General features: G+C 38.9%; 1 protein-coding gene across 2 annotated transcripts in view; it reads right to left on the bottom strand.

Moving 5' to 3' along the window:
• NFKB1 (nuclear factor kappa B subunit 1) overlaps positions 1-14,532 on the bottom strand; it is a 58,458-nt gene that overhangs the window by 30,693 nt on the left and 13,233 nt on the right. The window contains exons 3-5 of one of the 2 annotated variants that reach the window (XM_042870842.1): positions 14,076-14,160; positions 5,469-5,506; positions 3,028-3,126 (exon numbers count right to left, since the gene is read on the bottom strand). In XM_042870842.1, the coding sequence (XP_042726776.1) occupies positions 3,028-3,126; positions 5,469-5,506; positions 14,076-14,160 (222 nt within the window). Of the gene's footprint in view, positions 1-3,027; positions 3,127-5,468; positions 5,510-14,075; positions 14,161-14,532 lie in introns of both variants that reach the window. The other variant, XM_042870841.1, reaches the window with a different exon arrangement.

Below are 14,532 nucleotides of genomic sequence, written 5' to 3'. Positions count from 1 at the left end.
GGAAAGCATGTCTGCTATTATTTGGATATAGAACAACTATATAGAACTCCCAATCGTTCTTTGCTTGAACAAGCTGATAAAACTGATAAAGAGCCAACAGCTCAAAAGCCATAATTTCAACTGTTCTAAATGTTACAATTTTCCGCTGTTGCACTGTTTCCACTAAGCAGACAAAAATGAAATTTAAATGAATAATTTTACATAACTTATTATTAAATCTAGCTTCACAGAATCACAAAACTGTAGGGGTTGGAAGGGATCTCTAAGGATTTTCAAGTCCAACCCGCCTGCTAAAGCAGGTTCTCTACAGTAGATTGCACAGGTAGGCATTCAGAGAGGTCCTGGGAGAGACTGGGATTCCACAACCTCTCTGGACAGCAAAGAAGTTCCTCATTATACTTTGTTCAATATCTACAGCTTCTCTGTAAGGATATATAGAACTCACGTAATCTTGTAAGTACGTAACAGTTTTTGTACATACTAGTAGGATTACTGATAGCAAAGACAGCTGTAAATAAAGGAATACAATTCCATTAAGTTGAATGAATTCTATCCTTGGCATTATAGTAAAAATACTACTGCTAACAAGGCCATATATGCTGTTAAAACTAGAGTCTTAAAACCAATTCCAAGTTACCAGGCAGTGCAGTTTTGTCTCAAATGCAAAGCAGAACTGCTACACTAACTTCTGACATGCACCATCTTCTAATAAGCTCTACAGGGCGTGGTTAAATATGTAATTAACTACCAAAACATCTTGCTTAGAGACATGGCAGTCTTCAGCTCTCCAGCCTTTAAATGAAAGGCACATCTTCATACGTTCCAGCTCAGCTAGAAGTAAGGGAGTAGGTGCAGGGAAAAAAACGATTGAGATTCAGTAGTTGACATTATTCAAGAGGTCATAGCAGAACACTGTGTTTTCTTCAGGTCTACAATGCATAATCCTATGAAAAGGGAGCAGTTAGACTACCATGCTTTTTTTTTTTCACTGAAAATGTCTAACACTCGGTGGTGCCTATTGATAAGTTACATCAACTCATAGCCATGTTTTAAAGATCTGTTACAAAGATGAGTTTGTTTTGGTTTTGTTTTGTTTTTGTTTTTGTTTTTTTTTTACATTGAAGTCAAAACACGCTGCTGTCCTTTCACATCACTATGATCAGCAAATGAAAGTTCTATGGTGAAAGTCGTGGTGTAACTATAAAAAATTAAATGAAATAGAGTAACCTTCAAGTGTGCTCATCTCATTTACAACAAGGTGAGCACCCTTTGACAAAACACCAGAGAGACTTACAGGAAAAGGTGTGAAATGCTTCTGTATTCGCTGGCACCACTTGAATCAAGAACAAGCAGTAACAAGTAACGGCCCTGAGGAATTTACTTGTTGTGTTCCTTTGCCAGCCTCTCCCAGCAGGTGTTGCCATGCGGGGATTTGTAGTAGAAAAAACCCAGATGCACACAGTAGGACAAGAGGGAGGGAGGGAGGGGACGGGACACGTGTGCTGGGAGAGCTTTAGATGAAATTTAAATCTGATGATCAATGAAAATAGGAGGTTTGATGGAAAGCCAAAGAAGGTTTTGCTTTCTAGTTTTTCCATGGAAAAATTCCATTCCCTACAGAACTTCTCATTGTGTGTACACTTGTCATGCTATCGTAAGTCCCATGACACCTTTAGGAAACACAACAGCATGACAATTATTATCAGTAACACCTGATATTTTTATTAATTATCAATATAGATGGAATTGTAATCCAAAGACATGGCATCACTGAGGTACATAATTTTCATATGAACCATACCAGTAAATTTTATTCTCTGGTTCATCATCACCATCACAATAGGAAAGGAAAATGCAAGTAGAACCTTTGCCTGGGCTAGTAGTTTTTCCTAACAGTTTTGCAAGGCTAAATTTCTCATCCTTCTCTCAATTTGCCAGACTAAAACACCCTAGGCTATCTTAACCAATGCTGATTATTTTCCATTGAGTCATGCATGTACTGATTCATTCTGGAGATGCAGTTGTTCCAAACTTTAGCCTTTCTCAAGAACTGCAGAAGAACTACACACACGTACAAGAGAAAGTTGACAAGCAGCACACAGCAAGGCCTGGTACAGAGACTGACTGCTTGCCACCCTTTCCATTCCCTTGTCTTCTTCTAAAGAAGACAACACCAGAATTAAAAGATATTAATCCTGCTCCTCGTGATACAATCTCTAGTGTAAAAGCTCAACAAAGATGTAATGTAACAACAGGACTTTCATTAACTCTGAACAAAAAGAAAAAAAACCAGAAAACACACAGTTTATGTTTTCCTCTCTTCTACACAGAAAGGATTTTCTGCAAGAACCTTAGGCAATAAAAGTCCATCCCTAATCCTAGAACAGTTAACCATCACTGTTATAGTCTTCACATTGTGCTAGCTCTGAATGTTTCTTTAATTAACATGCTCAATCTTTTTCCTGGAAAGAAAAAAAGGGTTCGGAACTCCTGAATATAGTGCTACTCCTGTTTAAATGACACATTTTGGTTGATTTTAAAGTTATCTGGATTAAATCCTTAAGAACCTAAGGACTTAATATCCTAGAGGCATTGAGTAAGGAGTAACATGAACAGACAAGGGAGGGAAAGCAGGTAAATAGCATTTCAGACTGGACTGGGATAACTAAGCAGACTCAAGCTATGCATTATGCAAGCAGTAGAGTAACCAACCAGCTCAGACCATGCATTACACTAAAACCACACCTTAGGGAAGAACTTCATTGGTAAGAGCAGGAGCAGTGCAGTGAGGAGTAGGTGCAGGAAAGATTACTGCTCAATGGCTAATACATAAACAGGGTGCCAAAATAACTCTACGAATCTGAAAACTACTTTCTTTTAAACCAATTACACTTCTAAAGTGGGACATGAAGTGCAGTCAATTTCATATAAAGTGAGTGATTTCATAATAATGTACGTTGATTTGCAGTAGGGTCCTTACATATGCTTACATTCAGTCTGCGAAATATTAATGTTTTATGTCCTTACCTTGACTTGGGGGTATGACTTTTTGTTCTTTTCACTGGAAGCACCAGGAAGTCCACCATGTGAAGGCCCTTCGCATACGTATCGGAATCGAAAGCCCCTCTGTGGAAATAAAAAGAAACTTGAAAGCTCTTTGAAAACAAAACTGAAAAAAGCACATGCATGCACACACACACATGACTTGCCCAAACAGCCCACAAATGGTGAAGTTACAACTGTTCATCACTGAAATGCTGTCTGAATGACGGCTGACAAAGCACCACTGAGCTAGCCCCAGGTAAACTCTTCTATTCCCACTGTTACACATTATAAACAGCCAGAAATTCTCCTTTCAGTCAGTGAAGACATTCTGAAGCAGAGATCTATTTATACTCTCAAAACAAGATGATAAATAAATGACAGAGAATACAAGAATAGATGCTATTTCTGTCACGATAGATGTTAAGTAGAGATTGCAAACAACCAGGGAAAAAAAAGCATCACAGAGAAAATATGGATGAAACTGAAATCCTTTTTCCTCGTGGGAAGAACACATGGAAGTTGTAGCTCTGAGCAGAGCGAAGCCCAGGAGCCTTGCAAAAGTTTCAGGGCACTCTGAATGACCCATTAGCAATCACTCTAGAGCATGGAAGTCTATGTATTCCATTTTTATTTACAGGAAAATTATATTCCCTCTGCTTTACTAAGACCTCTATATGATACAGAAGATGTGAATTTTAAGCAAATGTACTTGGTAACTCTTAACTTAGCTATGCTATTTTACATGCCCCCTCCCACCCCTGAATACTTTCAGACCTACTTGCCAGTCCTGCAAATTCCGACACAGCCCGTAATGCACAGTCCTGCTGATGTATTCAAGGCCATCCATTAAGTGCCGCATTCTTCATGAAAGATCTTTAGCTTTTGTCTAATAGAAGGCATCTCTAAGTTTGATGCCTCTATTAGCTGACACTGAACTCGCTCAAAAAATTACTCTGTAATTATTAGCATCTATCTCACTGAAACCTTTTCAGTTTATGAATATGCCTTTCAAGCAAATGGAAAGATTTGTCTTTTGTTCAGACTCTAACCACACAATGTAATCAATTCTAAATAACATATCTGCTTTCACACAGAGTGATGAGCAACAAAGTGAAGTGCTCAACTATGAGTCTGAGCTCAAGGCATCCAGCAGACAAAGCAGTTTCCAGAGTCATTATGTGTGGGATGACTGAGGCTCTCTTCACTTGCCATGCCTCACAGCCTAAAGGTCTAGCAGACATTTGAGTAGCCTTCCCCAGTCTATCACCCTTGCAGTGCTAGCTGTGTTCTCACACATACAGTCCTATACTTCTCTGCTGCCTCTTTATTCCCAAAATGATCACAAGCACAGCGCTCTGCCTGTGGATCACTCTTATGACACTGTATAAACCTTTGCTCAGCTTGCTACATGGGTACTGCACTACAGAGCTGCTTACAGGAATGTCATGGATGGAAAGAGTGGCTTCCTTTTAGACACTGCACACTACAGGCTCTGCCATGCAGAGACATGACCTGATTTAGGATGAACTAAAACAAAGAGAAAAGGAGTGGCCAGCAGGGACAGGGAGGTGATTGTCCCCCTCTACTCTGCTCTTGTGAGGCCCCATCTGGAGTGCTGCATCCAAGTCTGGAGCCCCCAGTACATTAAAGACAGGGAGCTGTTGGAGAGGGTCCAGAGGAGAGCCACGAAGACAATCAGGGGACTGGAGCACCTCCCCTACGAAGACAGGCTGAGGGAGCTTCTGGACTCTCTTGTCCACCTAACAGCTGCTCAATCTAAGATTTTATGCAACTTTTTATTTCTGTTGCAGGAAAACTAACCAGTGCATAGGGATGAATTTGACACCACCAGGGCAGCTTAAGTGAGAATCTGAGTCACAAAAAGGTACTTTCAAGAATTACTCCTCATTTTTTCTTGAGTTATTCACAACAGCTAACAGTGAAAACAGGAATCTCAAAGGACAACATAATTTCTTCATGATGGCAAAAAACAAGTCAAATTCTTCCGGGAACAGAATTGTTGCTTTTTTTTTTTTCTTTTCCTTTCACATCTTCCAAGAAACATGAAACAAATTCTAAAAATCTTCCATGCCTATTAATTTATATTTCCAAATACTGGGGCACTGAAGTCATTTCTAAGATTAAAAGCCTACATCCAGCAAGGTATTTTTTAAACCCTCGGTTGTTGGTTTTTGTTTTTTTTCTTAGACTTTTCCAGAGAGACACAGAAATGAAGACAGAACAAAACAGGAAACGATTTAACTACAAAAGCAAGAGGAAAAAATGCTTATGGTTAAGTGCAATATTTGTTATTAAGTTTAACCTCCTCAACACTTTTTTTCTCATCGTAAGTTACAGTTTTATTTGTAGCTGAACACAGTGACATAGGTATTGCAAAGATTTTCCAAATGTAGTGCTCTTACCTGTTTTGGCTGTTCAATGATTTGAAGGTACGGTCCATCTGCTAACATAAAAGAAAAGTGTTAATGCAAATTATATTTCTAATGCTATGAAACATGAGTTACAGGGATAAAACTGATGTCTTTCAATGTCTTGACATTTCTGAAAGCAACTAAGCATGTTTAGAACATAAAAAAAATTATAATGAATAATATAACTAGTTGAAAGTCAACCACTGCTAAACTTTACCAAGACCAGTGGAATAAGAATGGAATTAATAATTTACAAAAGCTTAATTTCAGCTCAGAGGACATAAAGGGGCAACTCAGATCAGCCAGTTAGGACACTCAGCAGTAAGAAAAGGATTCTCTTCTTGCCACTGATGAGCAGGCTGGCCTTCCTGAGTGAAGGTTAAATTTTGTATTTAAACCCCTTAGGCTCTAAAGACTGTATTCACCAAGCCCTGGCCTCAGGGCTTCCTAGTGTCTAGGTGCTCTTGAAAGTCTTCAGACAGCCAATGGGAAGCTCTGAGGTATGGGAATATAGGAGGAATTTAAGCTGTCTCAACATGTCTTAACAGTCAGATCTGCTTTAGAAAATGGGATTGAGGAGCCTAAACAATTTTCATTCTTGTAATAATTTCAGATATACTTTAAAATAAATTGTTCTTCAGTGTCTCTAAAACATGGAACACACTCTACTTAACTACAAACTATAATGAAATTTGTCCATATTGTCAACACATGGAGTTACACTCTAATAAATTCTGTTTGTTTTCAGACGAGACCTATTAGCTTTACTTAGTTTAAGCCTTGCATCATTCCCTAAATGCTAGCTAACTTAAAACCATAAAGCTCATTCAAAATTCACCAGCAGAAACATCTACCAGAGTTGAGAATTAATTGCCTCAAAGGTAAAATTTCTTTTCTGCTTCTTTACCAACAAAGAAGAGGATTTCAACACTAAGAATTCAGTTGTTATCAAAGGAGACTCCAAACAACAGCTTTGCTTGCTGTGAACACCTGCATAATTTATTGCCAGCTATATATGTTGGAGTTATGCATCATTCATTACTTATACCCTATTAAAGTTATTAATATTGAGGAATCTAGCAAGTTCACTGGTACACATGAAACCTTCAGAATGGACAGCATGCAGTCACATGGCAGGCCTACAAGCATACACCCAGCATATCACGCCTTGTCAACATCCAAAAGAAGGTATGATCAGCCTCTGAACACCTGCAAGTATTTGTACCAAGTACCATGCAATCCAGCCACCTCAATCAGATAGTACTTGGCTCAGGCACAGAACTACATACTTGTATCAGCTTCCATCTATCGATACCCTCATGTTCACTGACAACTAGAAATGGCAGAGAATATGCTTCTTTATAGTTTGCAGCACAACTTCATGCGTCCTTCCCTGTTCCTCACTACAACTTTAATAAAACAGACCTTCATGTCTTTGGACATGTTCTTAACTGAACAGCTTTCTCTCAAAATGAAAAATTTGGGTAAGTAAGCTAATAGATATAATTTTTATTTTGCTGTCAAAGCCAGCAAATGAATTTATTTCATCTCAAAGTTACATTGTAAATGCCAGTCATAACAACTACACATATAAAGATCATTTATTTCCCAAGTCCAACACTCTTCCTGTGAAAAAGTAAACAGCACTATAACCAAAATCCTTGATGTCATGTAAGTAACTGCCTCAAGAAAAAAACATACATCATTTTACACTGGAAAGCATGAAAAAATATTTTAGACTTTAGAAATTTTAAAAGATTAATATTTAATTTTAGTGTGATTCTGTGCTTTTTTTTGTATGTGTTGTATCATGGAGTCAAGATGAATAAAGTTAGGTTTAAAGTTAGGTTTAAGTACAATACTGCACTCACACTGAACTGGCACTTTTATCTGTGAACAGGCCTGCAACCCCCCTCATTCTTTAGGCATCTGAAATGTTATACTTCATGTTATACTTTAGCAATCCAGAGGCCTTGCATCCTCTGAGCACTGGCAGAAATAATTCACATTTAAATACAACGGTGTAACTCAATTCTCAACCAAGCCTTTATCCAGGTCATGACCTGCCAAGCAGCTCTTTGACTGTTTTCTCCTTAGGAGTTCACTTTCAAGGCATATACTTGGGACTAGAATTAGCACAAAATCCCACTGCTCTCTCTCAACCATTAAGCCAGAAAAACAAAGTACTCCTTTATACAAAAGCTGAGTGGTTACAGAAGTCCACTACGAAGCAGCAGGTCCAGGTTCAACAGGTCAGCGTGAGGGAGTTCATACGCCTACGAGAGGATCTACGTTACACGAGCCTAGTGGAAAGCTTAAGGGGAATTCTTTGTACTACTGACATAGTCTCACCTTGCATGCAGGAAAATGAAAAATGTAGGACACTAGCATTTGTGCCTCCTTGGAGGGAAAGAACAAAACAAAACAAAAACTTACAAAAATCACACAAACCTAAGAAAAATCAAAGTATCTTAAATACCAATACTAGGAAAGTACACAAAAAGTTGCAAAGTAAATGTCTAAAAGCAAATTATATCTGCTGACATTAATAAGTGACAGCAAACAGATGAATCAAATATATACCAATTTATGTAAAACAATGTTTTGCAAGACCTTATTTTAGTTTTTGGGTTGTAAGAACAAACGTTTTCTCTTTTCCTATCACTAAGTTAATATGCTGGTATAGCATATGAAGCACATCTGAGCAAGTGGACAGAGAAGGCATACTAAGGCATTTAATTATACCAAAACTTCTATTTAAAAATAAAGAGGCAATATTCAAAGTAACTTTCAAGCAAAGTAATATATTGACTATGAAAAGAATTTCACTTTGCAAGACATGTCATGCAGCCAACTCTCCCTAGATTCTGAATACTTTCCAGAAGTACATTAGACAGCCTAACATTTATTATGTGGTCCCTTCTCCATTCCTTCCTCTCTTCCTCTCAAATCTTTCCTGAGGAAGAAAAAAATATGAAAGAAGGTGAAGTATTTTGCACAGAGAAGTTTCTAATAGTTCATTTCTATTAAATAGGCATGTCTAGTCTAAACAAACGAAAGCTGAAGGTGTACACCTTACAAATGGAGTGAATAATGATAAGATTTGAGACAAACATTTGCACCTTTGTTCTAGGCTGGGAGCAGCCCAATTAAAGTTGTGTTCTTCAAGTTCTTCTACAACAACCAACCCCCTTTTAAGTGTTACACAGCCAGAAAAAGGAATGCTACTAAACACACAGCTTTACCTCCACTTTTGCTCTAAAGAGGCTGAAGCAGGATGCAGAAATGGAGTTCATCTCCACATAGGAATAACTCTCACAGCTGCCAGGTATTGTCAAGGACTCCTCATGACTTGCCTGGAACTGCTGCACAACCAGGAGGGCTGTGGACTGCAACTCAATCACACATTATTACCCTAGCCAGTTCGGTGCACTCCCACTTTCTGATACTTCAGTGCTTCCTTTTCTGTCTTCTCCCTTCACTCGCCACAGGCCAACTCACATCCCACTACCTCCCTTCCAGCCTGAGTCACAGTTGCACTTCCCCACATCTCCTTTAACTGTTGTATTTCTTCATTCTTCTTCCTGCCTGAGTCAGAGGCCCTCCTGCATCTTGATACTCCCACCACTTCTTCCTTCTTCCTCTTGACAGGCCTCATCCTGCACACACACTTTGCAAAGCAGCACCCATCTTAGCTACATTCTTCTCGTCAAAGCCAAGCCAAAGAACAATGGGATGCAACGTTGGTATGATATCTTTGCAGGCCTGGCAGCACTGTGGCACTTGGTGTGTCCTTTATCTAGCAGCTTCCTTAGTACCTGAAGACATTCAAGGGAATCTGCTCCGATCACATCCTCTCCACACCTCCTCTCTGTTCCCTCAATACAACTGTACTGCACCTCATCCTTGTAACTGTGCTGTTTAACTCTGTGGATATGGATGAAACCATTCACAGCCTCACGGTCTTGGCTATTAAACCCAATACAGTCACTCCTGAGTTGGCCCTGGAAGGGGTACATTGCTGCTACATGCTCAGACTGCAGTGAGCCCAGAGGAGGGCGACAGGGATGAGCAGATGGGCTGGAGAACCTCTCCTATGAAGAACAGGCTCAGAGAGCTGAGGTTGTTCAGCCTGGAGAAGAGAAGGCTCAAGGGAAACGTTCCAGCAGCCTTCTAGTACTTAAAGGAGGACTACAGGAAAGATGAAGAGAGAAATTCCATCAGGAATTTAAACTAAAAAAGACTAGATTCAGATTAGATATTAGAAGAAATTCTTCACTCTGAGGGTGGTGAGGCACTGCAGTAGGCTACATAGAGAAGCTGTGGATCCCCCTCCATTGTGACTTAACCCAGCAGGCAGCTAAGCACCACATAGATGATTGCTGACTCCCACTCTGTGGAAAGGGAGAGAGCATTAAAAAATAACAAACAAAAAAAAAAGAATATAAACTCATGGGTTGAGATAAGGTCAGTTTAATAAGAAGGGGGGTGGGGGGAAGGCAAAAAACAAACCAAGAATAAAAATCCCAAGTAAAGCACAATGCAATTACTCACCACTGGCTGACCCATGCCCAGACAGTCCCCATGCAGTGGCTTCCCACCCAAATCTTCAGTTTTATTTTTCAGCATGATGCCTTATATTTAACGGGGGGCAGCTGACCTGGTTCTGTTCCCTTCCAGCTTCCTGAGCAACTCCACCCTCCTCAATGGCAGGGCAGTGTGAGAAACCAAAGAGTCCTTACCTTGTAAGCATTGCTCAGCAACAACTAAAACATCAGTGCACTATCAGCAAATTTTAAACCTAAATCCAAATCACAGCTACTATACCAGCTACTAAAAAAATAGAAAATTATCTCAGTCAAAATCAGGATCCCCCATCCCTGGAAGCGTTCAAGGCCAGGCAGGATGGAGCTTTGTGCAACCTGGTCTAGAGGGAGGTGTTCCTGCCCATACCAAGGGGGTTGGAACTAAATGGTCTTTAAAGACCCTTCCATTTCAAACTGTTCTGTGATTTACAAGTTATCCCCTTGTCAGGGATCTACCCTCATAGGAACACTGTATACAGTTTAAAGGGTGATATTTAAAGCAAGCAGCACATGAGCTCTGCTTAACCTCCTTCCTCCTCCTTTGCACTCTTCAGTAGACAAGCACAGCAGATCTAGAAAAAAATACCAAGAGCCATAGGCATGTCTGCCCATGCTTGTGAGGACTGGGGCCACTGATTTGAGACAGGAAAATGAATACCCATCTCATTTTTGGTGACTGTCATCTGCCCTGAATCTCTTCCTAGGAATATCTTTCTCTCTGAAAAAATATGAAACACTTTTTTTGTTTGTTTTTTTTTTTGTTGTTTTTTTTTTTTTTTTTAAACAGCATCTTCTTCGTCCCTCAACGCCTTTCCTCTCAACAGCAAGCATCATAGAAGGCTTGGCAGAGTAGATTCAAGAAACAGTGGTAGTTAAAGAAAACCAGAAAGGTGCAATTTTAGCAGCCTACAGATGACATCCTTCAGTTGCTGATGAGCCTGCTTCAACCTCACAGGTTTAGTTTGACTGAAGTAAAAGTAAGAAAAAAACCCAACACTTGAATGCCAACAGCTGGTTAGACGAGAACCTCTACAACCAAAATAATATCTCCAAAATTCAAAACATCTCTAACTCGTACACACAGCACTACATTTTATGGTTGCAGATAACATTGTACAATCAGAAAACAGTAAGAAACACCCAAATTTGTAAAAGACTTTCCTCAGAGCTCTTCCTATTTCCTCTCCAATTTAAGGCATCACTTCTTTGTCCCCCAGTGTAGCAGTGGACATCACACTGCTGCATACCTGCTTCTACACCTCCCTAGTACATGAAGGATAAGTACCTGGCTCTCAAAAGCAGGATGCTTCCCAGTGAGCAAAGAACCTGCTGACTTCATGCCGTGCTGCCCTTGCTGCTGAAGGTATTTTAAAACATACAGCTCAGTCCTGCAGTTTGCACTGTTACAAAAGGCGCTGTAAATATAATTTTTTTCCACAGAAGGCACACACAGACTACTTCTCCTTCTAGATTTAAATGCAAATGTAGAACTTGACCCAAATAACCATCTACTCCAGCTTTAGAGCCAAAATAACCAAGCACTAACCACAATTTTTACTTAAAACTGCTGTGAGACAGGAAAAAAAAAAGTGGGTAGAAAGATTTGAACACTGACAATTGCATGGAGAAAATCCTTGCCTCATATCTCAAATGTTTTTCTGCTATTACTGTAAATAGATGACAGAACACCTGTCATCAGAAAGTCCCCAGATTCCCCGGCTATTTGTTGATTCACCTACACTGGCATGATACAGCAATCCATAAATACATCACACCTGCCTGCCAACTTAATAAGTCTGACATTGTTCATTTACAAATGCACAATTAGATGGCATTTAAGTAATAGTCTAGTCTGAAACTCACGTCTGTGATAACCTTAAAAGGGAATTATAACAAGGAGGGGAACCAACTTTTTACTCAGGTAGACAGTGACAGGATAAGGGGGAATGGTTTTAAGCTCAAGGAAGGAAGGTTTAGATGGGATGTCAGGAGGAAGTTCTTCACAGAGAGTAGTGATGTGCTGGAGTGGGCTGCCCAGAGACCTTCTGGATGCTCCGTCCGTGGAGCTTTTCAAAAGCAGGGTGGATGGGACCCTGGGCAGCCTGCTCTAGCACCAGAACTGGAGGTTGGTGGCCCTGCCTGTGGCAGGGGGGTGGAACTTGATTGTCCTTAGGGTCCCTTCCAACACAAGACATTCTGTGAGTCTATGATTATTTCATACTTCTTGACTAAATCCCATTTTGTACACAGAGAATGTGCCAGCTACATTGCAGCAGTAGACAAGATCAGTGCAATAAAGAAAAATTAATAAACAGCAGCTAAGTAATTTTGCTAATTAAGGATATAGCTGGAACTAGCCCTGAAAGAGTCTTTTGAGATTACAGATTCCAGAGAATTCTTGACTCCCCCACATGGTTTTTAAACAGCTGTTTTCCAGCTTAGACAGGAAATAGATATCTGAAAATCAGTTTTATATGTCTGAATATTTTGTATGGAATGAGCCTGGCATGAAGACTATAAAGTAAGTTCAAAAGGTAGATGTAAGAAAGATATAATTGTGGGGAAATCAAAATACCAATAAGGTCAACCGTCTCATAAAATCTCTAGGAGAGCAGGGATGGCCCATTAATCTTACACAAGTGAGTCTTACTGTACAATTTCACCTGCCTTATTGAAAATGCACTGCAAATAAATGGTATCAATATTCATTTGTTGGATATTTTTCCATATTTGTCAAGAGCTTTGCTCATCAGTGCATTTTACCTTGAAACAAGTTACCTGTACCGTGTGTTTGTCTTGATCCTTGCTCACATCTGCTCAGTCAAGAAAACTGAGATATGCTTTAAATCATAAAAAGCACTGACAGAGTAAGTGTATATTTTTTAAATCTGCATTTACTATTACATTAAGATAGAATTTTAACTACAAAATAAAAGGCCAATCACTTATCTCATTCAGTCCTTTACACCTTCACTGCTATCAAGTTTCTCAAATATATATAAAACACAACATACAATATGGGTTTGCTTTTTCAACAAAATAAAGCAATCTGCAATGCAAAAGACACTACCTATGTCTTTATAACATAGACTTGAACAAATCAACAAGACAAAGTGCTGTGTTAAAAGATATTACCAACTATATTAAAGATATAAAATCAAGAGAAATCTCATACGGTTAAACAGATTTTTATTCTCCTCCTCCTTTTAAATCAGCTGTTTTAACAAATTAAGCAGCAGAAATGCAATTTTCTAAATTAAAAACTATAATTAATAAGTACAAAGACATTGAATACCAAAACTAAACCAAGATTGATCAAGCAGCTACTACTGGCTAAAGAGTAACACATTTCATCTTCCTGTTCTGGAACTATCCTGCAAGAAACACATATTAGACTTTTGCAGAACCCTATTTGCTCATTTTCACTATTTGGTTACAAAATCTAACACTGAGATTTCAAACGTGTAAAAATTCCGGAAGTCGTCAGGTACATTTAATACCAAACTGCTACATTACAGGAAACACAAAAGTCACCAAGAAGGAAAAACACATTTGAATGATACAGGAAGTTACATATACTCTACATTTTATCAGTGAAAAACAAGCACCTTAAGAATTATTGCGACAAATAAAATACTATTTAAGATGAAGGAGAAAAAAAATGTACATGTTGCACCCTGCAAACTGGCAATACAAACATCACTGAGTATGCAAATTTAGAACAATAATTATACAAACAGGTCACTCAAAGCTTTTTGGTTAAAGCAATTAACTGACAAACTTTCAGTTTCTGTACAAGTCAAATGAAAATTAATTTTGTCTCCCTTGAAACTTTCATAAAGGTAAGTGATGCTTGAAGATATAATATGAAGTCAAATCAACGTACGTCTTACAATGTAAACAAACTAGCCTCTGAAAAGAACTTCACACACACACAAAACAACAATAACAAAGAAAAGAAGCCAGGAGAAACAGCACGAAAATAACACAATCAAACAGCAACAGTTCCTACCTGTTCGTAGTGGTAAGTCTGAAGTGATGTAGCCTGTATTATTAAATATTGTATTCATTCCCATGAGCTGGTCCATTGCAAACATCTATATTGAAAGAGAGAACATTCTTCATTACTATACATACAAACTGTTTCCTAAAGCAACTTTTAGGAACAAATTTCGAAGTTATCTACAGTCGTTCAGATCCCAATAGGTTAACACTTTATGTCTTGGTTCATTTTTGCTGTCAACAGCAATGCCAGCAAAGTCGATAGTAGTGAAAGTTTCACCAGTGTGACATGACTGCACTGAGCTCAGCACAGTTTCTAAGCTTGCATTTTGCCTACAGACTAGCGGTCGTCAGTTGTTTGTTCAAAAGAGATGAGATGCCAAATTCTGAAAATCTGACCCTACATGACTTGCTCGAAGAGCCACTTAAGTTTTCATTTCAAATTCTGCAATTACACCCCACCAGAC

The sequence above is a fragment of the Lagopus leucura genome, unplaced genomic scaffold (assembly GCF_019238085.1).
Source record: "Lagopus leucura isolate 7727_CA_CO unplaced genomic scaffold, USGS_WTPT01 Super-Scaffold_100004, whole genome shotgun sequence".
In the NCBI taxonomy this organism is placed as follows: Eukaryota; Metazoa; Chordata; class Aves; order Galliformes; family Phasianidae; genus Lagopus; species Lagopus leucura.
The sequence above is the reverse complement of the archived record's forward strand: the minus strand, read 5'-3'. Positions and strand labels throughout refer to the sequence as shown.